The sequence below is a fragment of the Symphalangus syndactylus genome, chromosome 20 (assembly GCF_028878055.3).
Source record: "Symphalangus syndactylus isolate Jambi chromosome 20, NHGRI_mSymSyn1-v2.1_pri, whole genome shotgun sequence".
Taxonomy (NCBI): Eukaryota; Metazoa; Chordata; class Mammalia; order Primates; family Hylobatidae; genus Symphalangus; species Symphalangus syndactylus.
The window spans coordinates 45021385-45046833 of NC_072442.2; the positions used below are offsets into that span (position 1 = coordinate 45021385).

General features: G+C 52.3%; 1 protein-coding gene, 1 long non-coding RNA gene and 2 pseudogenes across 9 annotated transcripts; 3 read left to right on the top strand and 1 right to left on the bottom strand.

Annotated features, from left to right (window-relative positions):
* Positions 1-4079: 4079 nt before the first annotated feature.
* LOC134735244 (uncharacterized) lies at positions 4080-18498 on the bottom strand. 2 transcript variants are annotated; one of them, XR_010118214.1, is made up of 3 exons: positions 13233-13916; positions 9621-9797; positions 4080-4211 (listed from the first exon to the last, which is right to left on the bottom strand). It is a non-coding gene; the product is annotated as an uncharacterized lncRNA (long non-coding RNA). The 2 variants fall into 2 exon arrangements; XR_010118213.1 differs by lacking the exon at positions 4080-4211 and adding an exon at positions 17299-18498 and having other exon boundaries at positions 8329-9797; positions 13233-13438.
* LOC129470781 (uncharacterized) lies at positions 9601-9793 on the top strand (annotated as a pseudogene).
* On the top strand, positions 13033-13121 carry LOC129470817 (uncharacterized; annotated as a pseudogene).
* RUNDC3A (RUN domain containing 3A) lies at positions 14493-24525 on the top strand. Of its 7 annotated transcripts, none has more exons than XM_055256262.2 (12): positions 14493-14882; positions 18495-18610; positions 18961-19109; positions 19273-19358; positions 20611-20700; positions 20805-20885; positions 21031-21196; positions 21329-21486; positions 22263-22400; positions 22497-22603; positions 23941-24038; positions 24250-24525. In XM_055256262.2, exons 1-12 carry the CDS (start codon positions 14776-14778, stop codon positions 24340-24342), a joined length of 1389 nt encoding a protein of 462 aa, XP_055112237.1. In that variant the 5' UTR covers positions 14493-14775; the 3' UTR covers positions 24343-24525. The 7 variants fall into 7 exon arrangements, with proteins under 7 accessions (XP_055112237.1, XP_055112238.1, XP_055112240.1 ...); XM_055256263.2 differs by having other exon boundaries at positions 18973-19109; XM_055256265.2 differs by having other exon boundaries at positions 14494-14882; positions 18976-19109.
* Positions 24526-25449: the final 924 nt, after the last annotated feature.

The window sequence follows — 25449 nt, forward strand, 5'->3', positions numbered from 1 at the left end:
CCTGGCAGGAATCTGCTTCTAATCTTACTTCCTTCATTAAATTAACAGTCATGGACTAAATGGCAGGGACTCGGTTGATCTGTTCTAAGAAAGCTAGCACATCTGGCACAGCACTCAATCAGGGCGCTACTTGGTTATGTGCACCCTCATCTACAATGATCCCTCTGGTTTTTGCAAGAGCCAGATTGATGAGTTAAATGGGGATATCCTGGGAACCACCACTTTTATATCCTTTGTGAGTGACTCCAACCACTGCCATTCCACCTGGGCTGGAGAATTGCTTCTGATTTACTCTCTTGGGAGGGGGATGAGGAAGCAATTTCTAATTGGCCTTTCCTACCCTAGTGACTCTTATTTCATTCTTTTTTTTGGAGATGGTTTCATTATGTCACATAGGCTGGAGTGCAGTGGTACAATCTCAGCTCACTGCAATCTTGACCTCCCGGGCTCAACCAATGCTCCCACCTCAGTGTCCTGAGTAGCTGGGACTACAGGAGTGTGCCACAATACCCAGCTAATTTAAAAAAATGTTTTTGTAGAGATGAAGTTTCACTATGTTGCCCAGGCTGCTCTAAAACTCCTGGGCTCAAGTGATCCTCCCACCTTGGCCTCCACACTTGGGATTACAGGTGTGGTAATGGCTCTTATTTCAGGAAACCAATGTGAGAGATCTGCTATCTGCTAAGTACCTCTATTCCACTATGTATTCAGGGGCCAGGGAAATAACCATCAGGCAGACTGATGGGCCAGATCTCCTTTCATCAACTGGCCTCCGTATGTCCCACCCTAATACATGCCCATGACGGCATTTTGGTTCCTTAATATTAGTGTCAGTTCCAACTCTGTATCCAAAAGCCTTGAAAGATCTGAGTATTTCCCTTTCCCCAGGATGCAGTTGCTCTGATAAGCAGCTGTAAGTACCTTTGGGGGAAGAATAGGATAATTACCATGATATAAACTTGCCATGGCATTGTAGGATTCTTCCTGAAGGGAACTGGCCCCCACTTCAATTAAAGGGCTCTATATCTGGCCACGTTTGGTGGCTCACATGTGTAATCCCAGCACTTTGGGAGGCCGAGGTGGGCACATCACTTGAGGTGAGGAGTTCGAGACCAGCCTGGCCAACATGTTGAAACCCCGTCTCTACTAAAAATGCAAAAAAATTAGCTAGGTGTGGTGGTGAGCACCTGTAATCCCAGCTACTTGGGAGGCTGAGGCAGGAGAATTGCTTGAACCTGGGAGGCGGAGGTTGCAGTGAGCCAAGATTGCACCACGGCACTCCAGCCTGGGTGACAGAGCAAGACTCCATCTCAAAAAAAAAAAAAAAAAAAAGACAAAGGGCTCTATATCTGAAAACTGGTTTGGGCCTGGAAACTGGGTATGGGATGGGGATTTTCCTTTGCAGTGGCTAACTTCAGCCTTCTGCTCTCTCATTCTTGCTTGTTTTTATAAGCAAGAGATACCCTCCTTTGCCATCCTCCTATCTAGGAACACCATGGTCTCTTGGTCATCACAATAGATCCCCTACTTACATTTCTGGTCTTTCTGCCTATTATGGTAATTATGTCCACTTAGCTTCTTATGACCACGTGCTGTCGCCTGACCTCTGTTCTGGACTCCTGTCATACCCACTGACTCTAGAAAGGCTAGTTCCATAGCAGCTCCTGCTACCATTGCTCTGGCCTGCTGAGGACAGCTACCGCTGACCCGCAAATGCCAGTGGCCCTGCTCCAACTAGCACCTTTTGTATCACTTTATTTATTATTTCTGGGCCCTCATGAAGAACACAGTAGGCTGGAGGGTTCTATAATCTTATATAATAGTCATTTTATTCTGGCATGCCCACTTTTCTGAGCCTTTATTCTTCCAAGTATTCTGTCAAGGAAGTTCCAACATCTCTACCTCATTTGCTGGAACTCATAGTTTTTCCACACTTTGAAGATCTATCCCGGGGGCATATTGCAAAAGGCTTCTGGTGTCCTCGCCAAGCTTTAAAATGTTAAATTCCAGGCCAGGTGTGATGGCTTACTCCTGTAATCTCAGCACTTTGGGAGGCCAAGGCAGACAGATCACTTGAGGTCATGAGTTTGAGACCAGACTAGTCAACATGGTGAAAACCCGTCTCCACTAAAAATACAAAAATTTGCCCGGCATGGTGGTGTGTGCCTGTAATCCCAGCTACTCGGGAGGCTGAGGCAGAAGAATTGCTTGAACTCAGGAGGCGGAGGTTGCAGTGAGCCTAGATCGCACCACTGCACTCCAGCCTGGGTTACAGAGCAAGACTCCGTCTCAAGATAGATAAATAAATAATAAATAAATAAATAAATAAAATAAAATGTTAAATCCTTACCAGGTAGGGCATCCCATATCAATAAACGTATCCTTATTCAGCACTTTTTTTTGTTCGTTTTTTCTGAGACGGAGTCTTACTCTGTCACCCAGGCTGGAGTGCAGTGGTGCGATCTAGACTCGCCGCCAACCTCCACTGCCTGGGTTCAAGGGACTTTCGTGCCTCAGCCTCCTGAGTAGCTGAGAGTACAGGCACACACCACCAGGCCCGGCTAATTTTTTTGTATTTTTAGTAGAGATGGGGTTTCACCACGTTGGCCATGCTGTTCTCGAATTCCTGACCTCAGGTGATCCGCCTGCCTCGGTCTCCCAAAGTGCTGGGATTACAGGCATGAGCCACCCGACCCGGCCTTACTCAGCCTTATATTCCACCCCCGACCCCAGTCTAACACCCTCAAGATATGTTCCCAAACATGTTCTGCCAAATTCTGCTGGTAAATGTTCACCAGCTCCTGCAGGTCTTTTGGTGAATCATCCTTTTCTTTCCATAGATGGGACAATACTTCCCCACTTGGTCCCTGATGAGACCTGACCATTGTTATTGGTCTAGAGTCATGGAGGGGAGTCAACATCAGGCCTTGAAGAGGGCAAGTATCGTCTTGTGAGGCGTCTGCCTCAGGTGAGGAATCTGCATGTTATCTAGGCAAGGGGAGGCTGCTGTCTTCCACCCACGGGGAGAGGCCAATTCTGCCAGCCCAAATAACTCAGCATAATAAGGGGGTTTTAGAACAGATGTTCCCATACCAGGCCTCAGGATCCCACTCCTTCTCTCCCAGGGCCCTGACCTGCTGGGGCTTTAAATAGAAAACCCTGCTACTCTCGCAACAGATTATAGGACTGATTTTCATCACAGTCTGCCCTGCACAGGAAGTGAGGGTTTCCTTATATGCTGCCATAGAGGTCTTCTGGTTTTTGTTTTGTTTTGTTTCAAGATAGGGTCTTGCTCTGTCGCCCAGGCTGGAATGCAATGGCACAATCATGGCTCACTGCAGCCTCAGCCTCCTGGGCTCAAGTGATCCTCCCACCTCAGCCTTCTGAATAGCTGGGAACACAAGTGCTCACCACCGTACCCGGCTAATTTATTTTTTGTAGAGACAGGGTATTCCTATGTTGCTGGGGCTGATCTCGAACTCCTGGGCTCAAGTGATCCTCCCAAAGTGCTGGGATTACAGGTGTGAGCCCGGCTTCTTCTGGCTTTTAACTGTACCATAAATTGATAGCTGGCTGATGTGAGTCTGTCTTTTATTCTTTTAACCCTTTGATGGCATTAACAGCAACCAAACAACTCTTTTTTTTTTTTGACAGAGTCTCACTCTGTCATCCAGGCAGGAGTGCAGTGGCGCGATCTCAGCTCACTGCAGCCTCGGCCTTGTGGCTTCAAGTGATTCTCATGCCTCAGCTTCCCTAGTAGCTGAGATTACAGGTGCCCGCCACCACACCCAGCTAATTTTTGTATTTTTAGTAGAGACAGGGTTTGCCATGTTGGCCAGGCTGGTCACAAACTCCTGACCTCAAGTCATCCACCTGCCTTGGCCTCCCAAAACACTGGGAGATTACAGGCGTGAACCACTGAGCCCAGTCTCCACAGTCCTTATAATTACCATTTTCCTCTTACACCTCAAATACTAGAGCTATTGCATAGGCAGTGCATCCCTGTCTGCATCCCATTTCACCAGGGTGACAGTCTGACAATCAGTCCAGTTCTCCAGTGGGTATTAGCACCCCACTTACCTCAGCAACGGAATCTTTGGGCCACCTGGATGATGAGTGATCCAAAATCAGAATCTTATCCTGGGGGTCTACTTCCTAGGACAACTTTGGATACCAAATGTGTTGGTTTGGGTTCCCTCCAGAAGTAGAACCTGAGTCAAGGATTCAAAGGAAAGTGTTTATTTGAGAAACACAAGTGTTTATTTGAAAAGCGATGCTAGGAATACCGAGCAAGCCAGCGGGAGACTGACATTGGAAAGAAAGGAGGCTCATAAAGGGTGTGTTATCAAGCAAGTTAAAAACATGGACAACCGGCCGGCCGCGGTGGCTCACACCTGTAATCCTAGCACTTTGGGAGGCCAAGACGGGCGGATCACCTGAGGTCGGGAGTTCGAGACCAGCCTAACCAACATGGAGAAACCCCGTTTCTACTAAAAATACAAAATTAGCCAGGCGTGGTGGCACATGGCTATAATCCCAGCTACTTGGGAGGCTGAGGCAGGGGAATTGCTTGAACCCAGGAGGCAGAGGTTGCAGTGAGCCAAGATTGCACCATTGCACTCCAGCCTGGGCAACAAGAGCGAGACTCTATCTCAAAAACAAACAAACAAAACAACAACAACAACAACAACAAAACAAACAAAAAGAAAACACGTGGACAACCAGAGCTTAATCCTAAGAGGGAACTCAGGGAGCCAGTCATAATGTGAGCTGCAGGACCTGAGGGATGAGGAAGCTGGCTATTTACGCACCGATCCCCATCAGTGATTGGCTGAAGGTTGCTGTGGCTGGGAGTATAATTCCCCAGAACTTTCAGCCTGCTCAGAAGGCTCCAGTGGCCAGAGAGAGTCCTTAGGTAAAGAGCTGCAGGTTCTGGCAGCTGGAAGTTCATCCAGTGAACATAAGAGCTTCAGGAACATGGGAGGGCACTGACAGCATCTGCCACACTAAGGGAGGAATCCTTTCACGAGGAGATATCGCAGTGGTTCCACTACCTGGAAGTTAAGGCTCTCACCTGGGCTCAGGGCAAAAAAGGGGTTACCTTCTGGGATGACTGATCCCAAATGCCAAGGGTAAGCTGGGTTCTAACTCCAAAAGAAAGGCAGGGAGGACTATGTCTGGAACCCAGGGGACTCCCTGGTGTGCCATGTCCTACTTCCCTGTCCAATAGTAAAAGTTAAAAAAAAAGAGCAATACAGCTCTGAGGATTCTAGTTTATAGAATGCTAATTTCAAGAATCAAGGTTTATTCTTGAAACCTTTATTTTAAGAATAAGGGTTTGGGGGCCGGGCGTGGTGGCTCATGCCTGTAATCCCAGCATTTTGGGAGGCCAAGATGGGCGGATCACAAGGTCAGGGGTTTGAGACCAGCCTGGCCAAGAGACCAGCCTGGCCAATATAGTGCAACCTTCTCTCTACTAAAAATACAAAACTTAGCCGGGCATAGTGGTGAGTGCCTGTAATCCCAGCTACTCGGGAGGCTGAGGCAGGAGAATTGCTTGAACCCAGGAGGTGGAGGTTGCAGTGAGCTGAGATTGCGCCATTGCCCTCCAGCCTGGGCAACAGAGCTAGTCTCTGACTCAAATTAATAATAATAATAATAATAATAATAATAATAATAATAATAATAGGCTGGGCGCGGTGGCTCACGCCTGTAATCCCAGCACTTTGGGAGGCCGAGGCAGGTGGATTGCGAGGTCAGGAGATCGAGACCAGTCTGGCCAAAATGGTGAAACCCTGTCTCTACTAAAAATATAAAAAATTAGCCGGGCGTGGTGGCAGGAGCCTGTTGTCCCAGCTACTCGGGAGGCTGAGGCAGGAGAATGGCATGAACCTGGGAGGCGGAGCTTGCACTGAGCCGAGATCACGCCACTGCACTCCAGCCTGGGTGACAGAGCGAGACTCTGTCTCAAAAAAAAAGAATAATAATAATAATAACAATAATAAAAATAAAGAATACAGACTTGGGGCCGGGCACGGTGGCTCACGCCTGTAATCCCAGCACTTTGGGAGGCTAAGGCAGGTGGATCACGAGGTCAGGAGATCGAGACCAGTCTGGCCAAAATGGTGAAACCCTGTCTCTACTAAAAAAAAAAAATACAAAAATTAGCCAGGTGTGGTGGTTGGTGGGCATCTGTATTCCCAGCTACTCTGGAGGCTGAGGCATGAGAATCCCTTGAACCCTTCAAGGGTAATGGAAGAGGAAAGTTATAATATCAGCTTCTGACCAGATATAGAAGCAAGGATTGTAGAAGGTGCAGGTTGCAGTGAGCTGAGATCATGCCACTGAACTCCAGCCTGGGCAACAGAGCAAGACTCAGTCTAAAAAAAAAAAGAATAAAGGTTTGTGCTGGGGCGTGATGGCTCATGCCTGTAATCCCAGCAGTTTGGGAGGCTGAGATGGGCAGATGGCTTGAGTCTAAGAGTTCAAGACCAGCCTGGGCAACATAGAAAGACCCCCATTTCTACAAAAATAAAATTAAATTAGCCAGGCGTAGTGGTGGATGCCTGTAGTCCCAGCTACTTGGGAGGCTGAAGTGGGAAGGATTGCTTGAGCTTGGGAAGTTGAAACTGCAGCGAGCTGTGATTGTACAACTGTACTCAAGCCTGAGCAACAAAGGGAGACCCTGTCGCCAAAATAAATAAATAAATAAAGGTTTGTTGAGAAATTGATACTCTTTTGGTATAAATAAATAAATAAGAATAAAGGTTTGGTCACCTGACCTGGTCAAAAACAAACAAACCAATGAATAGAGGGACTGGCTCAGAGCAAAGCAAAAATGGAACAAGTAATGGAAGAGGAAAGTTATAAATATCAGCTTCTGACCAGATATAGAAGCAAGGATTGTAGAAGCCATGGGTATGTTTTCTCTTGCTTGTTTTGTTATATACACTCTCTAAATATTGGTTAACTTTCCTCGCCTTCTTTTCTCTTATTATTTTTTATGAGGATTGTTGTTGGTGATGACCTTCATAATTTAGGTTGCAGAATACTCTAGAGGACATGTGGCTGAACTAGGAGAATTCACATCACATGGAGAGGGACTCCATTGCTGTGGAGACTTTGCATCTCTGCTTTTGGGGGAGGGCCCCAGAGCATTTTCATTTGAGCAAAGGACAGTTGCATCTGTTAGGCAAAGGGATGAAGCTGTTATTATTCAAATATGATGGACAGATGTTTAACTGCTGCATAGAAAAAAGGGGTAGATAATGCCGGTTATGTGCTTATTGACTTTCAGCTTCAAATTCATTCTTATTTTCTCTGCTCTCTGATGTTGGAAGCGGGCTGGGATTCTGCAAACCAGTTCCCTAGCCTCTATTACTGTCCTGTTAGGTTCTGCTCATAGGCGGCGCACACATGGGTGATAAAAATATAAAGAAAAGCAAGGAAATGGTTATCACAAAAGTTGAAATATGAACAAGGAACAAAGCTGGAGGACTTATACTTCCTGATTTTAAAACTCACTGCAAAACTACATTCATCAAAATAGAGTGGTATTGGCATAAAGACAGACATATAGACCAATGAAATAGAACAGAGGCCCTGATGTAAACTCTTACACACATGAGCAAGTGATTTCTTTTCTTTTTTTTTTTGAGATGGGGTCTCGCTCTGTCACCCAGGCTGGAGTGAAGTGATACAATTTCAGCTCACTGCAATCTCTGCCTCCTGGACTCAAGCGATCCTCCCACCTCAGCCTCCTGAGTAGCTGGGAACACAGGTGTAAGCCACCATGCCTGCCTAATTTTTTGTATTTTGGGTAGAGATGGGGTTTCACCACGTTGCCCAGGCTGGTCTCAAACTCCTGAGTTCAAGTGATCCGCCCACTTAGGCCTCTCAAAGTGCTGGATTACAGGCGTGAATCACTGTGCCTGGTCTGCAAGTGATTTCTTATATTTTTTATTTATCTTATTTTTTTTAGAGATACGGTCTTGCTATGTTACCCAGGATGGACTCGAATTCCTGGGCTCAAGTGATCTTCCCACCTCACCCTCCTGAGTAGCTGGGATTACAAGTACGTACCATCACACCTGGCCTATGATCAAATGATTTTGTTTTGACATAGGATCTTGCTCTGTTGTCTAGGCTGCAGTGCTGTGGTGCAATGCAGTCTTAAACTTGATCAGGCCAGGTGCAGTGGCTCATGCCTGTAATCCCAGCACATTGGGAGGCTGAGACAGGTGGATCACCTGAGGTCAGGAGTTCGAGACCAGCCTGGCCAACATGGTGAAACCCCGTCTCTATTAAAAATAAAAAAGCCGGGCGTGGTGGTGCACACCTGTAATCTCAGCTACTTGGGAGGCTGAGGCAGGAGAATCACTTGAATCTGGAAGGTGGAGGTTGCAATGAGCCGAGATCATGCCACTGCACTCCAGCCTGATTTTTGAAAAGAATGCCAAGACCATTTAATGGGGAAAGGACAGGTTTTTGTTTGATTTTTGTTTTTTAAACAGGTAGTGCTGGGAAAACCAGCTATCCACATGTAAGAGAATAAAGTTGGACCCTTACCTAACACTATATACAAAAATTAACTCAAAATGGATCAAAGACCTAAATGTAAGACCTAAACTTTTAAAACTCTTAGAAGAAAACATATGGCAAAAGCTTCCCAACATTGGATTTGGCAATAATTTTTTTGGATCTGACACCAAAGACGGGGGCAACAATAACAACAAAATAGACAAATCAGCCTTGATGAAAACTTAAGAACTTTGTTCATCAAAAAAACAATATCAACAAATTCAAAAGGTAATTGGCAGAATGGGAGAAAATATTTGCAAGTTATATATCTGATAAGGAATTGATATCCAGGATATAGAGGCAGCTCCTCAAACTCAACACCAACGACAAAAACCAAGCAACCCAAAAATGAACAAAGGACTTGAATGGGTATTGCTCCAAAAAAAAAAAAAAAAAAAAGCCAATAAGCACATGAAAAGGTGCTCGACATCACTAATCATTAGCAAAATGCAAATAAAAACTCCAACAAAAGAGTATACTTTCAGGGATCATTTCCCTTTTTCTGTTTCTTGAGATGGAGCCTCATTCTGTTGCCCAAACTGGAGTGCAGTGGCGCGATCTCAGCTCACTGCAACCTCCGTCTCCTGGGATTCAAGTGATTCTCCCACCTCAGCCTTCTGAGTAGCTGGGATTATAGGCATCCACCACCATGCCTTGCTCATTTTTGCATTTTTAGTAGAGATGGGGTTTCACCATGTTGGCCAGGCTGGTCTCGAACTCCTGATCTCAAGTGATCCACCTGCCTCGGCCTTCCAAAGTGCAGGGATTACAGGTGTGAACCACCGTCACCTGCCCATTTCTCTCTCTCTTTTTTTTTTTTTGAAACAGGCTTTCGCTTTGTCACTGAGGCTGAAGTACAGTGGCGTGATCATGGTGCACTGCAGTCTCAACCTCTGGGGCTCCAGTGATCTTCCCATCTCAGCCTTCCAAGTAGCTGGGGAATCCAGGTGCACACCACTACACCTGGCTAATTTTTGTATTTTTTGTAGAGATGGGGTCTCGCCCATGGGCACAGTCTCATTGTTTCTATAGTTGATTACCAGAAAAGTTTCTCTGAATGTGTAGAGCACTGGAAACCATGAGGAAGAGGCACAGCGTTCTCCCTTGAGCATCAAGTTGGCTGTTGGTGTTGTTTTGCTGCAAAGTCCATTTGTCATTGTCTTCCTTGTCTTCCTTAAGGATAGTAAGAGGGAGAGGACACAGTCTGGGTAGTTTCCCTGAAGAAAAAAGAAAAAAAAACTACAATGAGATACCACCTCACATTGTTCACACTTGTTGGGATGGTTACCATCAAACAAGCAAACAGGAAATAACAAGTGTTGGCAAGGATGTAGAGAAATTGGACCCTTGTGGCTGGGTGCAGTGGCTCACGCCTGTAATCCCAGCACTTTGGGAGGCCGAGCCAGGCAGATCACGAGGTCAGGAGATCGAGACCATCCTGGCTAACACAGTGAAACCCTGTCTCTACTAAAAATACAAGAAAATAGCCAGGCATGTTGGCAGGTGCCTCTAGTCCCAAATACTCAGGAGGCTGAGGCAGGAGAATGGTGTGAACCTGGGAGGCGGAGCTTGCAGTGAGCCGAGATCGCGCCACTGCACTCCAGCCTGGGAGACAGCGAGACTCTGTCTCAAAAAAAAAAAAAAAAGAGAAATTGGACCCTTGTGCACTGTTGGCAGGAATGTAAAAGGGTGCAGCCATATTGGAAAACAGGATGGCAGCTTCTCAAAAAATTAAAAACAGAATTGCCATGTAATCCAGCAATTCCACTTCGGGGTATATACCCCAAAGAATTGAAAACAAGGTCTCAAAGAGATATTTGTACACCCATGTGCATAGCAGCATTACTCACAATTGGTAACGTGTGTAAACAATGCAAGTGTCCATAGATGGATGAATGGATAAGTGTCTTAGTTGCTTTGTGCTGCTCTAACAGAATATGTGAGACTGGGTAATTTATAAAGAACAGAGACCTGGCCGGGCGCGGTGGCTTATGCCTGTAATCCCAGCACTTTGGGAGGCCAAGGCGGGTGGATCACGAGGTCAGGAGATCGAGACCATCCTGGCTGAAACGGTGAAACCCTGTCTCTACTAAAAAATACAAAAAATTAGCCGGGTGTGGTGGCAGGCGCCTGTAGTCCCAGCTACTTGGGAGGCTGAGGCAGGAGAATGGTGTGAACTCGGGAGGCGGAGCTTGCAGTGAGCTGAGATCGTGCCACTGCCCTCCAGCCTGGGCGACAGAGCGAGACTCTGTCTCAAAAAAAAAAAAAAAAAAATGAACCGACATTTGTCTCTTACAGTTCTGGAGGCTAGCTGAGAAGTCCAAGATTGAGGGGCCTACATCTGGCAAGGGCCTTCTTGCTGCATCATCTGATGGTGGTAGGCAGAAGGGCAAGACAGCATGAGGGAGAGAGGAAGGGGCCTGATCCTCATCCTCTTATCAGGAACCCACTATCAAAACAACAGCATAATCCATTCATGATGGCAGACCTCTTGTGATCTAATCATGTCTTGAAGGTCCCACCTTTCAACACCAGTGAACTGGGGAGTAAGTTTCTTATACATGGCCACGTGTGGTAGCTCACATCTGTAATCCCAACACTTTGGGAGGCTGAGGAGGGAGGATCGCTTGTGCCCAAGAGTTCAAGGCCAGCCTGGGCAACATAGTGAGACTTCATCTCTACAAAATAAATTAACAAATAATAAAACTAATAAAAATAAAAATTAGCCAGACATGGTAGCAAGTGCCTGTAGTTCCAGCTGCTTGGGAGGTTGAGGTGGGAGGATCACTTGAGCCTAGGAGGTTGAAGCTGCAGTGAGCTATGATTGCACCACTGCTCTCTAGCCTGGGCAACAGAGTGAGATCTTGTCTCAAAAAGTAAGAAAGAAGGCTGGGCATGAAGACTTACTCCCGTAATCGCAGCATTTTGGGAGGCCAAGGCAGGTGGACTGCTTGAGGCCAGGAGTTCAAGACCAGCCTGGCCAACATAGCAAAACTCCATCTCTACTAAAAATACAAAATTTAGCCATGCATGGTGGTGTGCGCCTCTAATCCCACCAACTCATGATGCTGAGGCACAAGAATCACTTCAACCTGGGAGGCAGAGGCTGCAGTGAGCCGAGATCATGCCACTGCACTCCAGCCCGGGCAACAGAGCGAGACTTTGTCGCCCCCAAAAAAAAAGAAAAAAAAAGTTTCCAACACATGAACTTTGGGGGACACATTCAAGCCATAGCAATAAGCAAAATGTTGCATATTCCTACAAATGAATATTAGTCTGCCTTTAAAAGGAGAGAAATTCTGCAATGTGTTATAATATGGATGAACTTTTTTCTTTTCTTTCTTTCTTTTATTTATTTTTTTTGAGACAGAGTTTCACTCTTGCCCAGGCTTCAGTGCAATGGCGCAATCTCAGCTCACTGCAACCTCCGCTTTCCGGGTTCAAGCGATTCTCCCGCCTCAGCCTCCCGGGTAGCTGGGATTACAAGTGTGTGCCACCATGCCTGGCGAATTTTTGTATTGTTAGTAGAGACGGGGTTTCACCACTTTGGCCAGGCTGGTCTTGAACTCTTTACCTCGGGTGATCCGCCCACCTCGGCCTCCCAAAGTGCTGGGATTACAGGCTTGAGCCACTGCACCGGCAACATAGATGAACTTCAAGGACTTTATGCTAAGTGAAATAAGCCAGTCACATAAAAAATAAGCACTATATGATTCCACTTATATGAAGTACTTAGAGTAGTCAAAATCATAGAACCAGAAAGTAGAATAGTAGTTTCCAAGGGTGAGGGGAGTGGGGAATGGGGAATTATTGTTTAATGGATAGTTTCAGTTTTTCAAGACGAAGAGTTAAGAAGTTGGATGGTGGTGATGACTGCACAAAACTATGAATGTACTTAGTACTACTCCATTGTACACTTAAGAATGGTTAAGGTAGGCCGGGCGTGGTGGCTCACGCCTGTAATCCCAGCACTTTGGGAGGCCAAAGCAGGTGGATCACCTGAGGTCAGGAGTTTGAGACCAGGCTGACCAACATGGAGAAACCCTGTCTTTACTAAAAATACAAAAATTAACCGGGCGTGGTGGTGCATGCCTGTAATCCCAGCTACTTGGGAGGCTGAGGCAGGAGAATCACTTGAACCCAAGAGGCAGAGGTTGTAGTGAGCTGAGATTGTGCCACTGCACTCTGGCCTGGACGACAGAGCAAGACTCTGTCTCAAAAACAACAACAACAACAACAACAACAAAATAAACCCCAAAAGAACAACAACAACAACAACAACAAAATAAACCCCAAAAGAACATCATGTGCCCTCATTTGGAGAAAGAGCAAAAAAACCCATCATGACTGCCCCTGGCAATCTGGAGGCAGGAGAATGGTAAGAGGGACTTCTACACGTGAGGCAAGAGCAAGATGATGGAGGAGGGACTAAAAAGACCAAGGTTATACGAAATTGGAATGTGTTAATATGCTAAAAAACTGGAAAGATACAGAGAAGATCAGCATGGCCACTGTGCAAAGATGACACACAAAAAATAATTGAAAAAAAAAAGTAAAAAATAAAAAGACCAAGGTTGAGGTCCCAGAAGCCAAGAATTGAGGCTGAGGCTGCGTAAACGTGAGATCCCATGCTAGGAGTCAGGATCTCTCACCAGTCTCCAGGGTGTCAGACAAGGCTCTTTCATCTCCTTCTCCACTTGTGTTGACAGAGGGTCCCTGCCTGCTGATCATTTTCAGATGTGGGTGCAAATCTGAATCAATGTAGAGACATCAGCAATCCACTGGCAGAGCATCAGGTGAATTGAGCAGGTAGGCAGAGTTGGAGAATAGGTGTGAGTGAGTCCTGGGAGGGATGTTCCTAAGGGCAGATGGAGAAATTGGGTAGAGGCCCTTTAATAAACAAAGAAAAGCTTTATGTGGGAGTTGCGGATTCCAGCAGGTGAAGGGGAACCCTCCTCCCGCCACCGCCGAAAATCCTGGAACAGGTTGAATAGAGGAACGGAGCAGGTGGGAGCAGGGATGTGAGAGAGGAATAGGAGGCCAACGGCGGGGGGAAACCAGACTATGCCTGCATTTCCCCCCACCCCCGGGGAGAAGCTGCAACCAGTTTTACAGGACACTCCTGGCCTTGCCCGAGATCAATGACCCCATTCAGAGAGGGTTGATGGCACGATGCGGCAATGCCGGCAGCCAAGGGGTTAACCTTAGGCCAGCTGGCTCTGGGGTGGTGCGAGGGGGTAGGCCGCCACCCCCTCCGGTTGCCTTGGCACCACTGTAGGCGCTTGCTCTGCTGCTGGGAACCTCCGCAGAGCCCAAGGCCCTTCGCTGCCAGTCTGCTCCCCACTCTCTGTCCCAAGTGTTTCCAGGCGCTGGGCCCTTAGGCTTCGTCTGGATTGCCATCCTCCACCCCAGGAGAGGTTGGCTCGGCCCGGCTGGTGCAGGCGGGTCCAGCCCAGGCACAGACACGCAGATGCGCAGTCTCTAGGGCTGCTCCTTAGCCTCCTGGGTTAGCAGCCGGGAGCCACCTGCGCTCCCCGCACGCACGCAGCCCCTGCCTCGCCGAGAAAGCCGAGGCTGAACGGGTAGGGGGCGGGGAGGGGACGGGGGTCCCGGAGGTGAGGACCTCCTTTCCCCCGGCGGCAGGGGGAAATCAGAGAGACACCACGGAGCACAGGTCAGAAACAAGGGAGTAGAGAGGTCAGAGCCAGAGACTCGAGGCGAGGCGAGAAGGAGCGAGAAGTCTCGGGCCCAGAGTGTGGGGGTGGAGGGCAGGCCCCCTGCCCCTCCTTCCAATCTCTGCTTCTCCTGGGGACCCCCTCCGCCCTCCGTGGGGCCCGGGCTCTTCCCCTCCCCCCAGACCCTGCACCCTCTGCGGATTGGTCCTCGGCCTGCTGGGGGGCGGGGCCCGAGGGCCCTGACGTCACTGGCCGAGGGGGGGCAGGCGGCTGGAGGAGGGGGTGACGGGGCCCGGCTCAGCACCTCGGAGAGCTCCCTCCCCGGCCTTGTTTTGCTCTGGCATCGCCGCCTGGGGAGGGAGCGAGGGGGCCGGGCACCGGGCGCAAAGGCAGGGGGATGGCCATGGAAGGGTTGAGGGGCCCCAGCGGACAGAGGGCCCAGCCGTGATCCAGCGACTGGTTTGGGGCTCCAGGAGGGGTGGGGGGCAGCGGGCGGCGGCAGCAGTGGCCGCACCTCTGGATGGAAGCGAGCTTTGTCCAGACCACCATGGCTCTGGGGCTGTCCTCCAAGAAAGCGTCCTCTCGCAACGTGGCTGTGGAGCGTAAGAACCTGATCACCGTGTGCAGGTGGGCACCGCTAGCGGGCGGGGGCTGGGTGGTCAGGGAGAGGGGTTGGGGTGGACTGCGGAAACCCGGACTGAGCGCTGCCGCGGAGAAAAGGGAGGGGAGCAAAGGGTCGAGAATAATGCGTCCACTGTCCCTCCCAGGCCCAGAACCCAGAGGGAGGCTGCAGTCTGGTCCCTACCCTTCTAGGCCAAGCCAAGCCTATGCCCGGGCCTGGGCCTGGGGGGTGAGGGGTGTTTAACTGGTATTGTAGCTTCCTGTGAGAACCAGGAAGTGACACTGTGTGAGGGGGAAGGGGGTGGGGATGGCTGGCTCCCTTGCTGGGAATGGGGCAGGATGGACAGAGGGGACCCCATGGGGGGATGAATGCCCTCCAAGCATACCCTCATTGGCACCCATGTCAAACTGACCTCTCTGGGGTGCGGTTCTCCAATGCTCAGATTCTGGAGCAGGGATGGGCAGAGTCAATTGGGCATGGGGGCAGAGCCCATGAATCCCTCCAGGGAAGGGTGAGGGGCACCAACCAAGATGTGGGAAGGACCAAGAGCCTGGGTTCCAGGTTCAAGGGGAGAAGATCGGGAGGGCAGGGCCACTGGTCTCTGAGGGTGGAATGGTTGCAGGGTTGGGAAGATTCTCCCCGATTCCAGGGCCCAGGAAGTGATCCTGTCCACTTCAACCTGGAGTGACTCACCCTCCCTGCCCTGCCCTGTCCCCAAACCAGGGCATGGCCAGCTGCTCAGCCACTCCCCCTGCAGCCCACACCTGCACTCTCCTCTGGTGCTGGGATCCCCTGTCAGCTGCAACCTCCCCCAGCCCCCATGCCTATCAGGTGTTGCCCCCTCAGGGCAGAGTGCTCCTGGGGGCAGGGCTCACTCTTCCCTCACCAGCCCCACCTGCCTGCCACATAGGCCTCAGCTCTGCTGAAGCCCACCCGATGCCCTGAGGCCCACTAGTGCCCACCTGATGCCCTGGCTCCTGGCTCCCATAGCTCCTTCCATGTTCCTGGGCACACATCCAACCACACTGCATCTGTCTCCCAGCACTAGTGGCTAGCACAGTGCTGTGCACATCAGACCTCTGCAGAAATGCCTGGAATGTTAATGAAGGAGAGAGTGTAGCAATGGCCCAGCCCACAGTGCAGGGCACTGCCTTTACCCTCATTTCCCCCAACGCCTGCCAGTGTGTTGTAAAACATAGATTTCTGTCCTTGGGGCCAGATGGTCCTAGGTTCAAGCTCTTACTCCATCAGCTTTAGCTGCGCAACCTTGGGGAGGTCTCTTAACCACTCTGGGCCTTGGGTGCCCCATCATCCCCATTTTAGATGTCACAGCCACACCAAAGAATGAAAATGGCACCATCCATGTAGGAGCCACAGAAAGAGCCCTAATGACGCTCTTCCTGTCCCTCCCTGCTCTCTACCTGCTAGGTTCCTCTTTTTTCTCTTGCCTGCCAAGGTAGCTGAGCCTCTTGAGTACATGGGGGGGAATGAGGGAACTCTCCTTGACATAGGCCAGAGAATGAGAAGTTGAAGGGCTGAAGGTGGCTTAGAGCTGGGAGGGAAGGATAGAGTTTTGGGGGATCAGGGATGTGACAAAGGCTCAGTAACCCCCAGGCCCCTGCTGCCTCATCACTGACACATGGTTTGCCTCCAGCTCCCAGAACAGCTCCCTTTAGCAGGCCGTGGGCTCCCCTGGGCCCTGGCCTCCCTGTCTCCATGGTAACCTGCAGCAGCCACTGCATCTCCTATCAGGGAGCACACCACAGGGCTCCCGGGGGCAATGACCACCTCTGCGGCACCCCTGAGGGCAGATACCAGATGGCTGCCACGCTGAACCCAGTCCAGGCCCCATCATGGTCTGACCCAGATGACCAGGAGAAATCAAGCTGGCAGGAGGGTGCGCATAGTGAAGCTGGGATAATGCCCCAAACACAGGCTGGCTCTCAGCAGGGTCAGCCTTCCCAGCCATGACCCCGCTCCTCACCATCCCTGCCCAGCAGCCCTAGGCACCTACCTTCTTCCAACCCTGCGTGGGCTCTCAACCAAAATGTAATGAGGCAGGTACGACTGTTCCCATTTGCATTTGGCAAGAGAGGACTCACAGAGGAGCCCAAGGCCACCTGAGTGTCACAGGGAAACAGGATTTGAATCCAGCAGGCTGCCTCCCTCTAGTGCAACCCCAAGACTGACCTGGCTCTGATCTCAGGCCAGATCAACTCCAAGTTCAAAAGGAAGGGGGACGAGGGCTCAGCTGTGCAATTGGCCTGAGAGCCGCAGAGGTCAGTGCTCCAAGGCTGGAGACTTGCGGAGTAGAGGACAAAGGGCGATGGAGCAGGGGCTGCTCCAGGCCTTGGTCATCCAACAGCTGCCAGGAGGCCACAGATGTAGCAGAAAGAGCAGAGGCTTCAGAATCAGACATACCTGCTTGACTACTCACAAGCCATGTGACTCTGAACAGATCAGTCAACCTCTTGGACCGTCAATTTCTTTAACTCTAAAACGGGGATGAGAGTGATAATAAGAGGACCTACATTTCAGGGCTGAGCATGGGTAAGGGAATGCATGCAAAGTACTGTGCTTGGCACATTATAGGGCTTGATAAATATAAGAAGAAAAGGACATTTCCAAGCAGCTCCCATTTCCCTGGACACCCCGCCCCTGCTCTGCCACCCACAGCAGGGAAATCATGGGATGTTAGGAACTGTGTCCTCATCCCTGCCCCACTCCACTGCAGGGATGGCAGGGGGAGATTGCAGGGGTAGTGACTGCAGAGGGAGCCTGAGGCTTAGACACGATTGGAGAGGGTGCACTGCATGGCTTCAGTCCCTCAGCCCCACAGGCTTCCCTTGGTCCCTTCCTCCCTAAGAAGCCAGGCCCCCAAGCCCCTTCCAGAGATCTGCTGCCAATGCCCCCTCCTGCCCAGTGTCTGTGTCAGGCCCATACCCCGCACCTCCCCACCCCACCCCCGCCCAGCTCTGCACTGCCTGGTTCTGGGCAGCTGGTGTGTGGGAGGCCAAGCCGGGAAGGAAAGGGGGGAACGGGGTATCTGTGTGCTGGGAGCCCACCTGGCCACCTGCGCATGCCCACACTCCGTGTGCACAGTGCCAACTCACATGCCCTGGTACAGGTGACCCCATCCCCAAAAGGGACTGAAGGTTGTTCCAGCAATCACAGAAGACAGCTCAGGGTGGGGCACGCACTGGCTTCTAACACCTAGTTGACCCAGGCCTCACACACACAGACCCTGAAGGGTGGTCTAGGGGGAAGGGGCTCCGGGACTGCCCCTGGCTTGTGGTGCCTCATCTTCCTATTTTTTCAGTCCCTCTCACCCCTTGCTCCCGAAGCTTCCTTTCTCTGGCTGTCACCTCTCCTGTCACCCACTTTGTCAATCAGTCTCCCACCTGTCACCCTTCCTCCCCATCTGCCACCCTCTCACTCCACATGACACGGTACCTCTATGGTCACTGTAGTCTTGCCTGTCTCCCCGCTCCCTCTGCCCCCCACCACATCCATGCCCTTCCTGACCTCTTCTCTGCCGGCTGCTCCCCGTCTCTGCCTCTGTCACCTGTTTCCTCGCCTGACACCCCACTGCCCCATCTCCCCACCTTGCCACCCAGGTTCTCTGTGAAAACGCTGCTGGAGAAGTACACAGCAGAGCCCATCGATGACTCATCAGAGGAGTTTGTCAATTTTGCAGCCATTTTAGAGCAGATCCTCAGCCACCGCTTCAAAGGTGGGCCCAGCGTCCCTCCCCCAGAGGTCCCTCCCCAACTCCCAGCCTTTAGCTCCCAGCCACCTCATTCTGATACACTCCATGGACTCTGAACCCCCTCATTGACCCTGGCCCCCGTTCTGGGCCATGCACAGAAGCTTGTGTACAGATCTGGGAAGAGGGAGAGGCCTTTGGCCTACAATCCCCATCATGGGCAAGCGATATGCTGGGGTGCCCACTGCATACGTGCATGTGTGTGCATAGATCTTTGTGGGAGGAGGCTGCTTATACTTATGCATGTGAATGCCTCACTACATGGACCCTCTCCAAACTCCCCGGTCTTGCTGAGTCCCCTCCCTGCCCTGGCTCAGCCTGTGCCCCAGCAGGTCCAGTGAGCTGGTTCAGCTCAGATGGGCAGCGGGGCTTCTGGGACTATATCCGGCTGGCCTGCAGCAAAGTGCCCAACAACTGTGTGAGCAGCATCGAGAACATGGAGAACATCAGCACAGCCCGGGCCAAGGTGAGGGGCCTGAAGCAAGCAACTGCTCTCTGCTCGGGACACAGGGGGCCTGCCTGTTTCTTGGTTTTCACCCCGTCTGCAGCCCAGGGGAGAAGGGCCCACACCTGATGCTAGACACATGAGTCCCTCTTGGGCAGCAAGTAAAGGTGAACGTGATTTCCAGGGCCGGGCATGGATCCGGGTGGCACTGATGGAGAAGCGCATGTCAGAATACATCACCACGGCTCTGCGTGACACCCGGACCACCAGGTCAGACTTCCCAGGCAACTCAGACCACAGGTCTCAGGGTGCACCTACATTGCCCAAACACAGCTGATCCTTAAGTTCCTGCAGCATCCTTCAGTTCCTGGACTACAAGTCCCAGCACCAGCATGCACGGCTAATTTCCCTCTTCCAGCCTAGCCTGCAGTCCCAGGACAAACTCTTTTTTTTTTTTTTTTTTTTTTTTGTTGTTGTTTGAGAAGGAGTTTCGCTGTTGTTGCCCAGGCTGGAGTGAGATGGCGCGATCTCGGCTCACTGCAACCTCCGCCTCCCGGGTTCAAGTGATTCTCCTGCCTCGGCCTCCTGAGTAGCTGGGGTTACAGGCATACGCCACCATGCCCAGCTAATTTTGTATTTTTAGTTTCTCCATGTTGGTCAGGCTGGTCTCAAACTCCCAACCTCAGGTGATCCTCCTGCCTCGGCCTCCCAAAGTGCTGAGATTACAGGAATGAGCCACCGCTCCTGGCCCCAGGAGAAACTTTTACCACCACCACCAGCATCACTTGCAAGTCAAATCTAATGCCCATTATTCGCCATCAATGCCCAGCACACTCCACCCTTGCACACCTCTGGATGAGCCTCAGCCACGCACCATCTCATGTGTTGGCTTGCTCCATGATCTACAACACAGCCCTTCTGGCTCTCCAAACAATGAAAGCAGCTCTGTACTTGGTATTCACGGACACAGAGTCCTTATGTGGGGAGTTCAACCCCTGCACTGAGGGTTCACGGGGAGGTTGGGTGCCTGGGGCAAGGGGTTACAAGGAGGAATGTGCCTGTGTGGGCAGGTGCATCTGAAGCTGTCTGGTATGGTGGGGGCATATACCTCCCCATTCCAATTGGCCACACCCAGCCTTATGTTTTTGCTGCATTCGATTCCTCAGTCTACACATTTCAAGGTTGAAGTCAACACGTTTTTTGCACACCTACCGTATACCAAGCGCTAATGATTAAGACTTGCTTCTTGATATGAAGGATCTGGGTAACCCAGTACTTGATGAGGAAGGGGTAGCTCAGAGGGAGGAGTCGGCTCAGGGAACACCCATTCTAGGAGATGGGGCCACAGGTTCCAGCCCCAGGCTGAAGGGGGAGAGAGGCTCCAGGCCTGCGTGCAGATCAGGAAGGAGAATTGGCCTTCCTTCAGGATGAGGTGGCAGTAAGCCAACAATAGCAGCTCTCGGGTGGGGGGGGGGGGGCTCCAGGGGCCTGCTGCACCGTCAGGCCCTCTGCCTCCCCACAGACGGTTCTATGACTCTGGAGCCATCATGCTGCGGGACGAAGCCACCATCCTCACCGGAATGCTGATCGGACTGAGCGCCATCGATTTCAGGTGGGGTCTGCCTGACGGCAGTGGTGGAGGGGGCTGTTTCCCCCATAAATGTCCTACCCCAACCCCTCACACCCACCTCCAACCCTGTGGCTCGTCTGCCTCAGCTTCTGTCTAAAGGGGGAAGTCCTGGACGGGAAGACCCCTGTGGTCATCGATTACACGCCGTACCTAAAGTTCACGCAGAGGTGAGCGGCTCCATGACTGCGGCGGGGCGGGGGAAGGGGCCTCGGGACACCCTGGGGACATCCTGGTCCCACTGCCCTCGGCGGCCAGCGCAGACGCGCGGGGGGAGGGGCGGGACCGGCCGTGCCCACTGCTCCCTCTCCCAAGCTACGACTACCTGACGGACGAGGAGGAGCGGCACAGCGCCGAGAGCAGCACGAGCGAGGACAACTCGCCCGAGCACCCGTACCTGCCGCTCGTCACCGACGAAGACAGCTGGTACAGCAAGTGGCACAAGATGGAGCAGAAGTTCCGCATCGTCTACGCGCAGAAGGTGCGCGACGCCAGCGGGCCTGGGGGACGGGCGGGCCGGGGCGGGGGATCCGGGCATCTCGGGGCGGGGCGGGGACGGGGGCCGCGGCCGGGACGTCCTCCTAGCCGCCCGGGTTGAGCCGGCGTCCCGCAGGGCTACCTGGAGGAGCTGGTGCGTCTGCGCGAGTCGCAGCTGAAGGACCTGGAGGCGGAGAACCGGCGGCTGCAGCTGCAGCTGGAGGAGGCGGCGGCGCAGAACCAGCGCGAGAAACGGGAGCTGGAAGGCGTGATCCTGGAGCTGCAGGAGCAGCTGTGAGCGCACGGCCTGCCCTAACCCCTGACCCCGGCCGCCCCGACCACATCACTGGGTGAACCCCATCTTCACTTCCATCGACTCTAACATCACCCGACACTAGCACCCACCTCTCCAGCATCAACCCTCTGATCCAGCCAGCCCCACCCCGAGATGCCCACAATGATCTTCTAACATTGCCCCCAGCATAAGATCCAGTGACCTCCAACAGCCAGAGCCCCGGCTTCACCCTCAGTTACCCTTCAGCTAGAGTGGCCATCCAACCTTACTGCAGGGACCCCACGTCACTCACAAGGACCTGCGGTGTTGCTCTACAACCTTCAACACGATTGCATTCATCGCCTCAGTCACCTACACCACAGGCTCACTGACCGTCATCACCCGCCATGACCCCCGACCTCCCCCCTGCCGATCCCTGTAACACTTCTTCTCTAAGCCTTTGCATCACGCTGATCTTGCGGCAGGATCCCCAAGACGATCTTACCCTTCAGGGATTCCCACACTATTCTCCACTGACGCCCCCATCACCTCAGCTGACCCCTACAACACTGCGCCATTCCCTCCAACTCCCAATATTTGTGCACGAATCCCTGTCACCCCTCCACCCCAGTACCACCTCCACTTCCTCCCGGGATCTGGCCCACTGACCCCAACACCGTATCCCCATTTTTGCCGCTCAGATTTCATTCCTGACCCCTCCCTCAACCCCTTGCTGAATCTCCCTTCCTCACTTCTCCTACTTCCAGCCAGGCCTGACTCCTCCTCCCCCTCCCAGGACAGGTCTGATCCCCAGTGACCACGCCCCTCTGGCCCAGGGTTCCAAGGAGCTCACTACACCCCTGGTCAACCAATGGCCCTCACTGGGAACGCTTAATGGGGCCGAGGGCGCCAGCAACGCCAAGCTCTACCGGAGGTAAGCCCCAGCCAGGTGCGGCTTGGGCCTGAGAGCGGGTCGTCCTGGGGAAGAAGGGCTTCCTCTACCGGCGCACCAGCTCTCACTCTGCCGCAGACACAGCTTCATGAGCACGGAGCCGCTGTCAGCTGAAGCCAGTCTCAGCTCGGACTCCCAGCGCCTGGGAGAGGGCACGCGGGACGAGGAGCCCTGGGGTCCCATCGGTGAGCTCCCCCAACCCAACACCCAGCACCCCTCCAGGAAGGGCTGAGGCAAGGCCCTGAGGCCTCAAGGCAGGTCCTAGCCCATTCCCTCATTCATTCTCTCAGTCTTTTTTTTTCTTTTTTTTCCGAGATGGGAGTCTCACTCTGTCATCCAGGCTGGAGTGCAGTGGCGCAATCTCAGCTCGTTGCAACCTCCGCCTCCTGGGTTCAAGGGATTCCCTTGCCTCAGCTTCCCGAGTAGCTGGGATTAAAAGCGCCCGCCACCACGTGTGGCTAATTTGTGTATTTTTAGTAGAGACGGAGTTTCGCCAGGCTGGTCTTGAACTCCTGACCTCAAGTGATTCACCTGCCTCAGCCTCCCAAAGTGCTGGGATTACAGGCGTGAGCCACCGCGCTCAGCCTCTCTCAGCCTTTCTTGAGGGTTTAGCACAGCAATTGAGAGCTTACTTTGAGGTGTCAGGACCCAGCATAAATCTGGCTGTGCCTCCTCTGACCACGTGAGTTTGGTCAATCACTTTACCTCCATGAGTCCATTCTTTGTAAAATGAGGATGTTGATAATCATCAGTGTTGTCATATGGTGAGGGCTCAGCGGCTTTTTAGTGTCATGACATCCTCAGGGGGCTCACAAACTCTCGGGGAACTCCTCAAACTAATTTGCTCTTATCTCATGCACACTGTGAACTACTTGCCTGACCATTGTTTCCCCCTTCTCTTTGGCTGCCAGGAAGCTCAGAGCCAAATTAGTGGCTCCCTTCGAGCGAATGCCCAGGACTTCAACGCATGCACTTTGTGTTGACCTCATCCCTGGCTTCACCTTGGTTTTTCCCATCCTAGTTCTCCCTATGCCTGGATATCCGGTCTTTTCTTTTTTATAAGCAACCACACTGTATTGGATGACCCTAGATCTTCTTTGAGACAAGGCAGGCTGTGGCCATGTAGCCCCATCACACTGTGTTTGTGATTGTCTGTGTGTCTGTCTCCCCCACCAGACTGTGAGCTCCATGAGGGCAGGGACCGTGTCTTGTCCGTTCTCTGTATCCCCAGTGCTTGGAACAGAGCGAGTGCTCACTGTGTATTTAATAAATGGACAAAGAGAGAGGATGACCCTCAGGGGGAGACAGAGACATCAACTGACGATTACAATACAGTGTCCCCAACACCGTGCCTGGCACAGGCAGGTGCTTAACCAAAGTTTAACTGAAAATGGCAAGTGCTCTGGAATATATCAAAGTCTCCTGGGGGGTGGCTTCAGGGCTGCCCCTTCACTGCCCACCACTCTACCAACTCCCACACATGTAGACTGGTCGCCCGGCCTCACCCACCCTCTCTCCCCAGGGAAGGACCCCACGCCCTCCATGCTGGGCCTCTGCGGCTCCCTGGCCTCCATTCCCAGCTGCAAGTCCCTGGCGAGCTTCAAATCCAACGAGTGCCTGGTGAGCGACAGTCCCGAGGGCAGCCCGGCACTGAGCCCCAGCTGAGGAACAGCATGGGCAGTGCCAGCCCCACCTGCCAGGGGCCATGGACACCTGCCACCTTTCTTCAACAAGAGTCCCCCAATCCAGGCTACCCTTCCAGAGAACGCTATCCATCGAGCCAGGGTTCTCGGGGAAGATCTCTGCTCACCTTAGCTTTCTGCCTTGGCAGCACGGGCCGTGGAGGAAAGCAGGCTGGGCCAGGAGGCAAGGGTGCCCAAGCCACAGGGAGCCCCTGGGGAAGCCTGCTCCATTCTTCTGGTGACCTTGGCGCTCCTTCACTCATCTCCCCTGCCGCCTCAGGAGCTGGTAGCCCAGCTTCCACACCCCCACCTCCCAGTCTCTAGCCTCTCCATCTGTCTGTGTACGCCCTGGAGTCACTCCTTCCCCAGCCCCCAGAGCAAGAGAGCTCTGCGGGGGATCAGGCAAATAAAAACCAGAGGACTGAGGGCAGCCTTGTATGTGGGGGGCTGGGGAAGGGCCCTGTCCTGAGGTCTGAAGGAAGTGGAGTCAGTGCCTGGCCCGAGACCAAAGTCAGGCAGCACTAGCATGTGCCCTGTGGGGAGAGGCAGGCCAGCACTCAGGGAGTGGGTAGCTTCTGTGTCCAAAATATTAGGTCTGCCCAGGGCAGGCCCAAGACATGCCCCCCGACCCAACAGCCTTTAAGAACTTGCTCAAAACCAGGCTGAGGCAGGCAAGCACGCCAGGGGCAGGATGGAGGCACACCCTGTAGGGCCAGTGCCCTGTGCTGGCCTCAGCAATGGTGCTTTGGTCCAAAGTTGCAGACCCCTCTGTTAAGCCAGAGCCTGCCAGTTAAGCAACCCTCACTCCTCTGCTGTCGCTTAAGTGTGCCCTTAAGGAGAGGTGTTACCATCCCCCATTCTTTTTTTGAGATGGAGTCTCGCTCTGTTGCCAGGCTGGAGTGCAGTGGCACTATTTTAGCTCACTGCAAACTCCACTTCCCGGGTTCAAGGGATTCTCCTGCCTCAGCCTCCCAAGTAGCTGGGACTACAGGCGCCCACCAACATGCCCAGCTAATTTTTGTATTTTTAGTAGAGACGAGGTTTCACCATGTTGGCCGGGATGGTCTCAATCTCTTGACCTCGTGATCTGCCTACCTCGGCCTCCCAAAGTGCTGGGATTACAGGCGTGAGCCACCGCGCCCAGCCCCTACCACCCCCCATTCTAACCCTAATGGGGGGGTCCCCAAAGGGACCTCACTACCAGGATGTCTACTTGTAGTCCCTCACACTCTAGGTCCTCACCCCGACTCTCGCCAAACTGGAGAGGTCCTCTTCATAGGTGCCACCTTGGGCAGCCAAACCAGCACCAGGGTCCCTCCCAAGCCTTCCTCCCAGCCACCCCAGGCCCC

What these genes read in the sequence shown, in the direction of transcription:
- RUNDC3A (XM_055256262.2), top strand. Translation starts at nt 14,776, where the DNA reads ATGGAAGCGAGCTTTGTCCAGACCACCATGGCTCTGGGGCTGTCCTCC. An exon ending in CCTCAGCCACCGCTTCAAAG is followed by an intron (nt 18,611 to 18,960) that starts GTGGGCCCAGCG and finishes GCCCTGGCTCAG; the next exon opens with CCTGTGCCCCAGCAGGTCCA. An exon ending in AACGCCAAGCTCTACCGGAG is followed by an intron (nt 22,401 to 22,496) that starts GTAAGCCCCAGC and finishes ACTCTGCCGCAG; the next exon opens with ACACAGCTTCATGAGCACGG.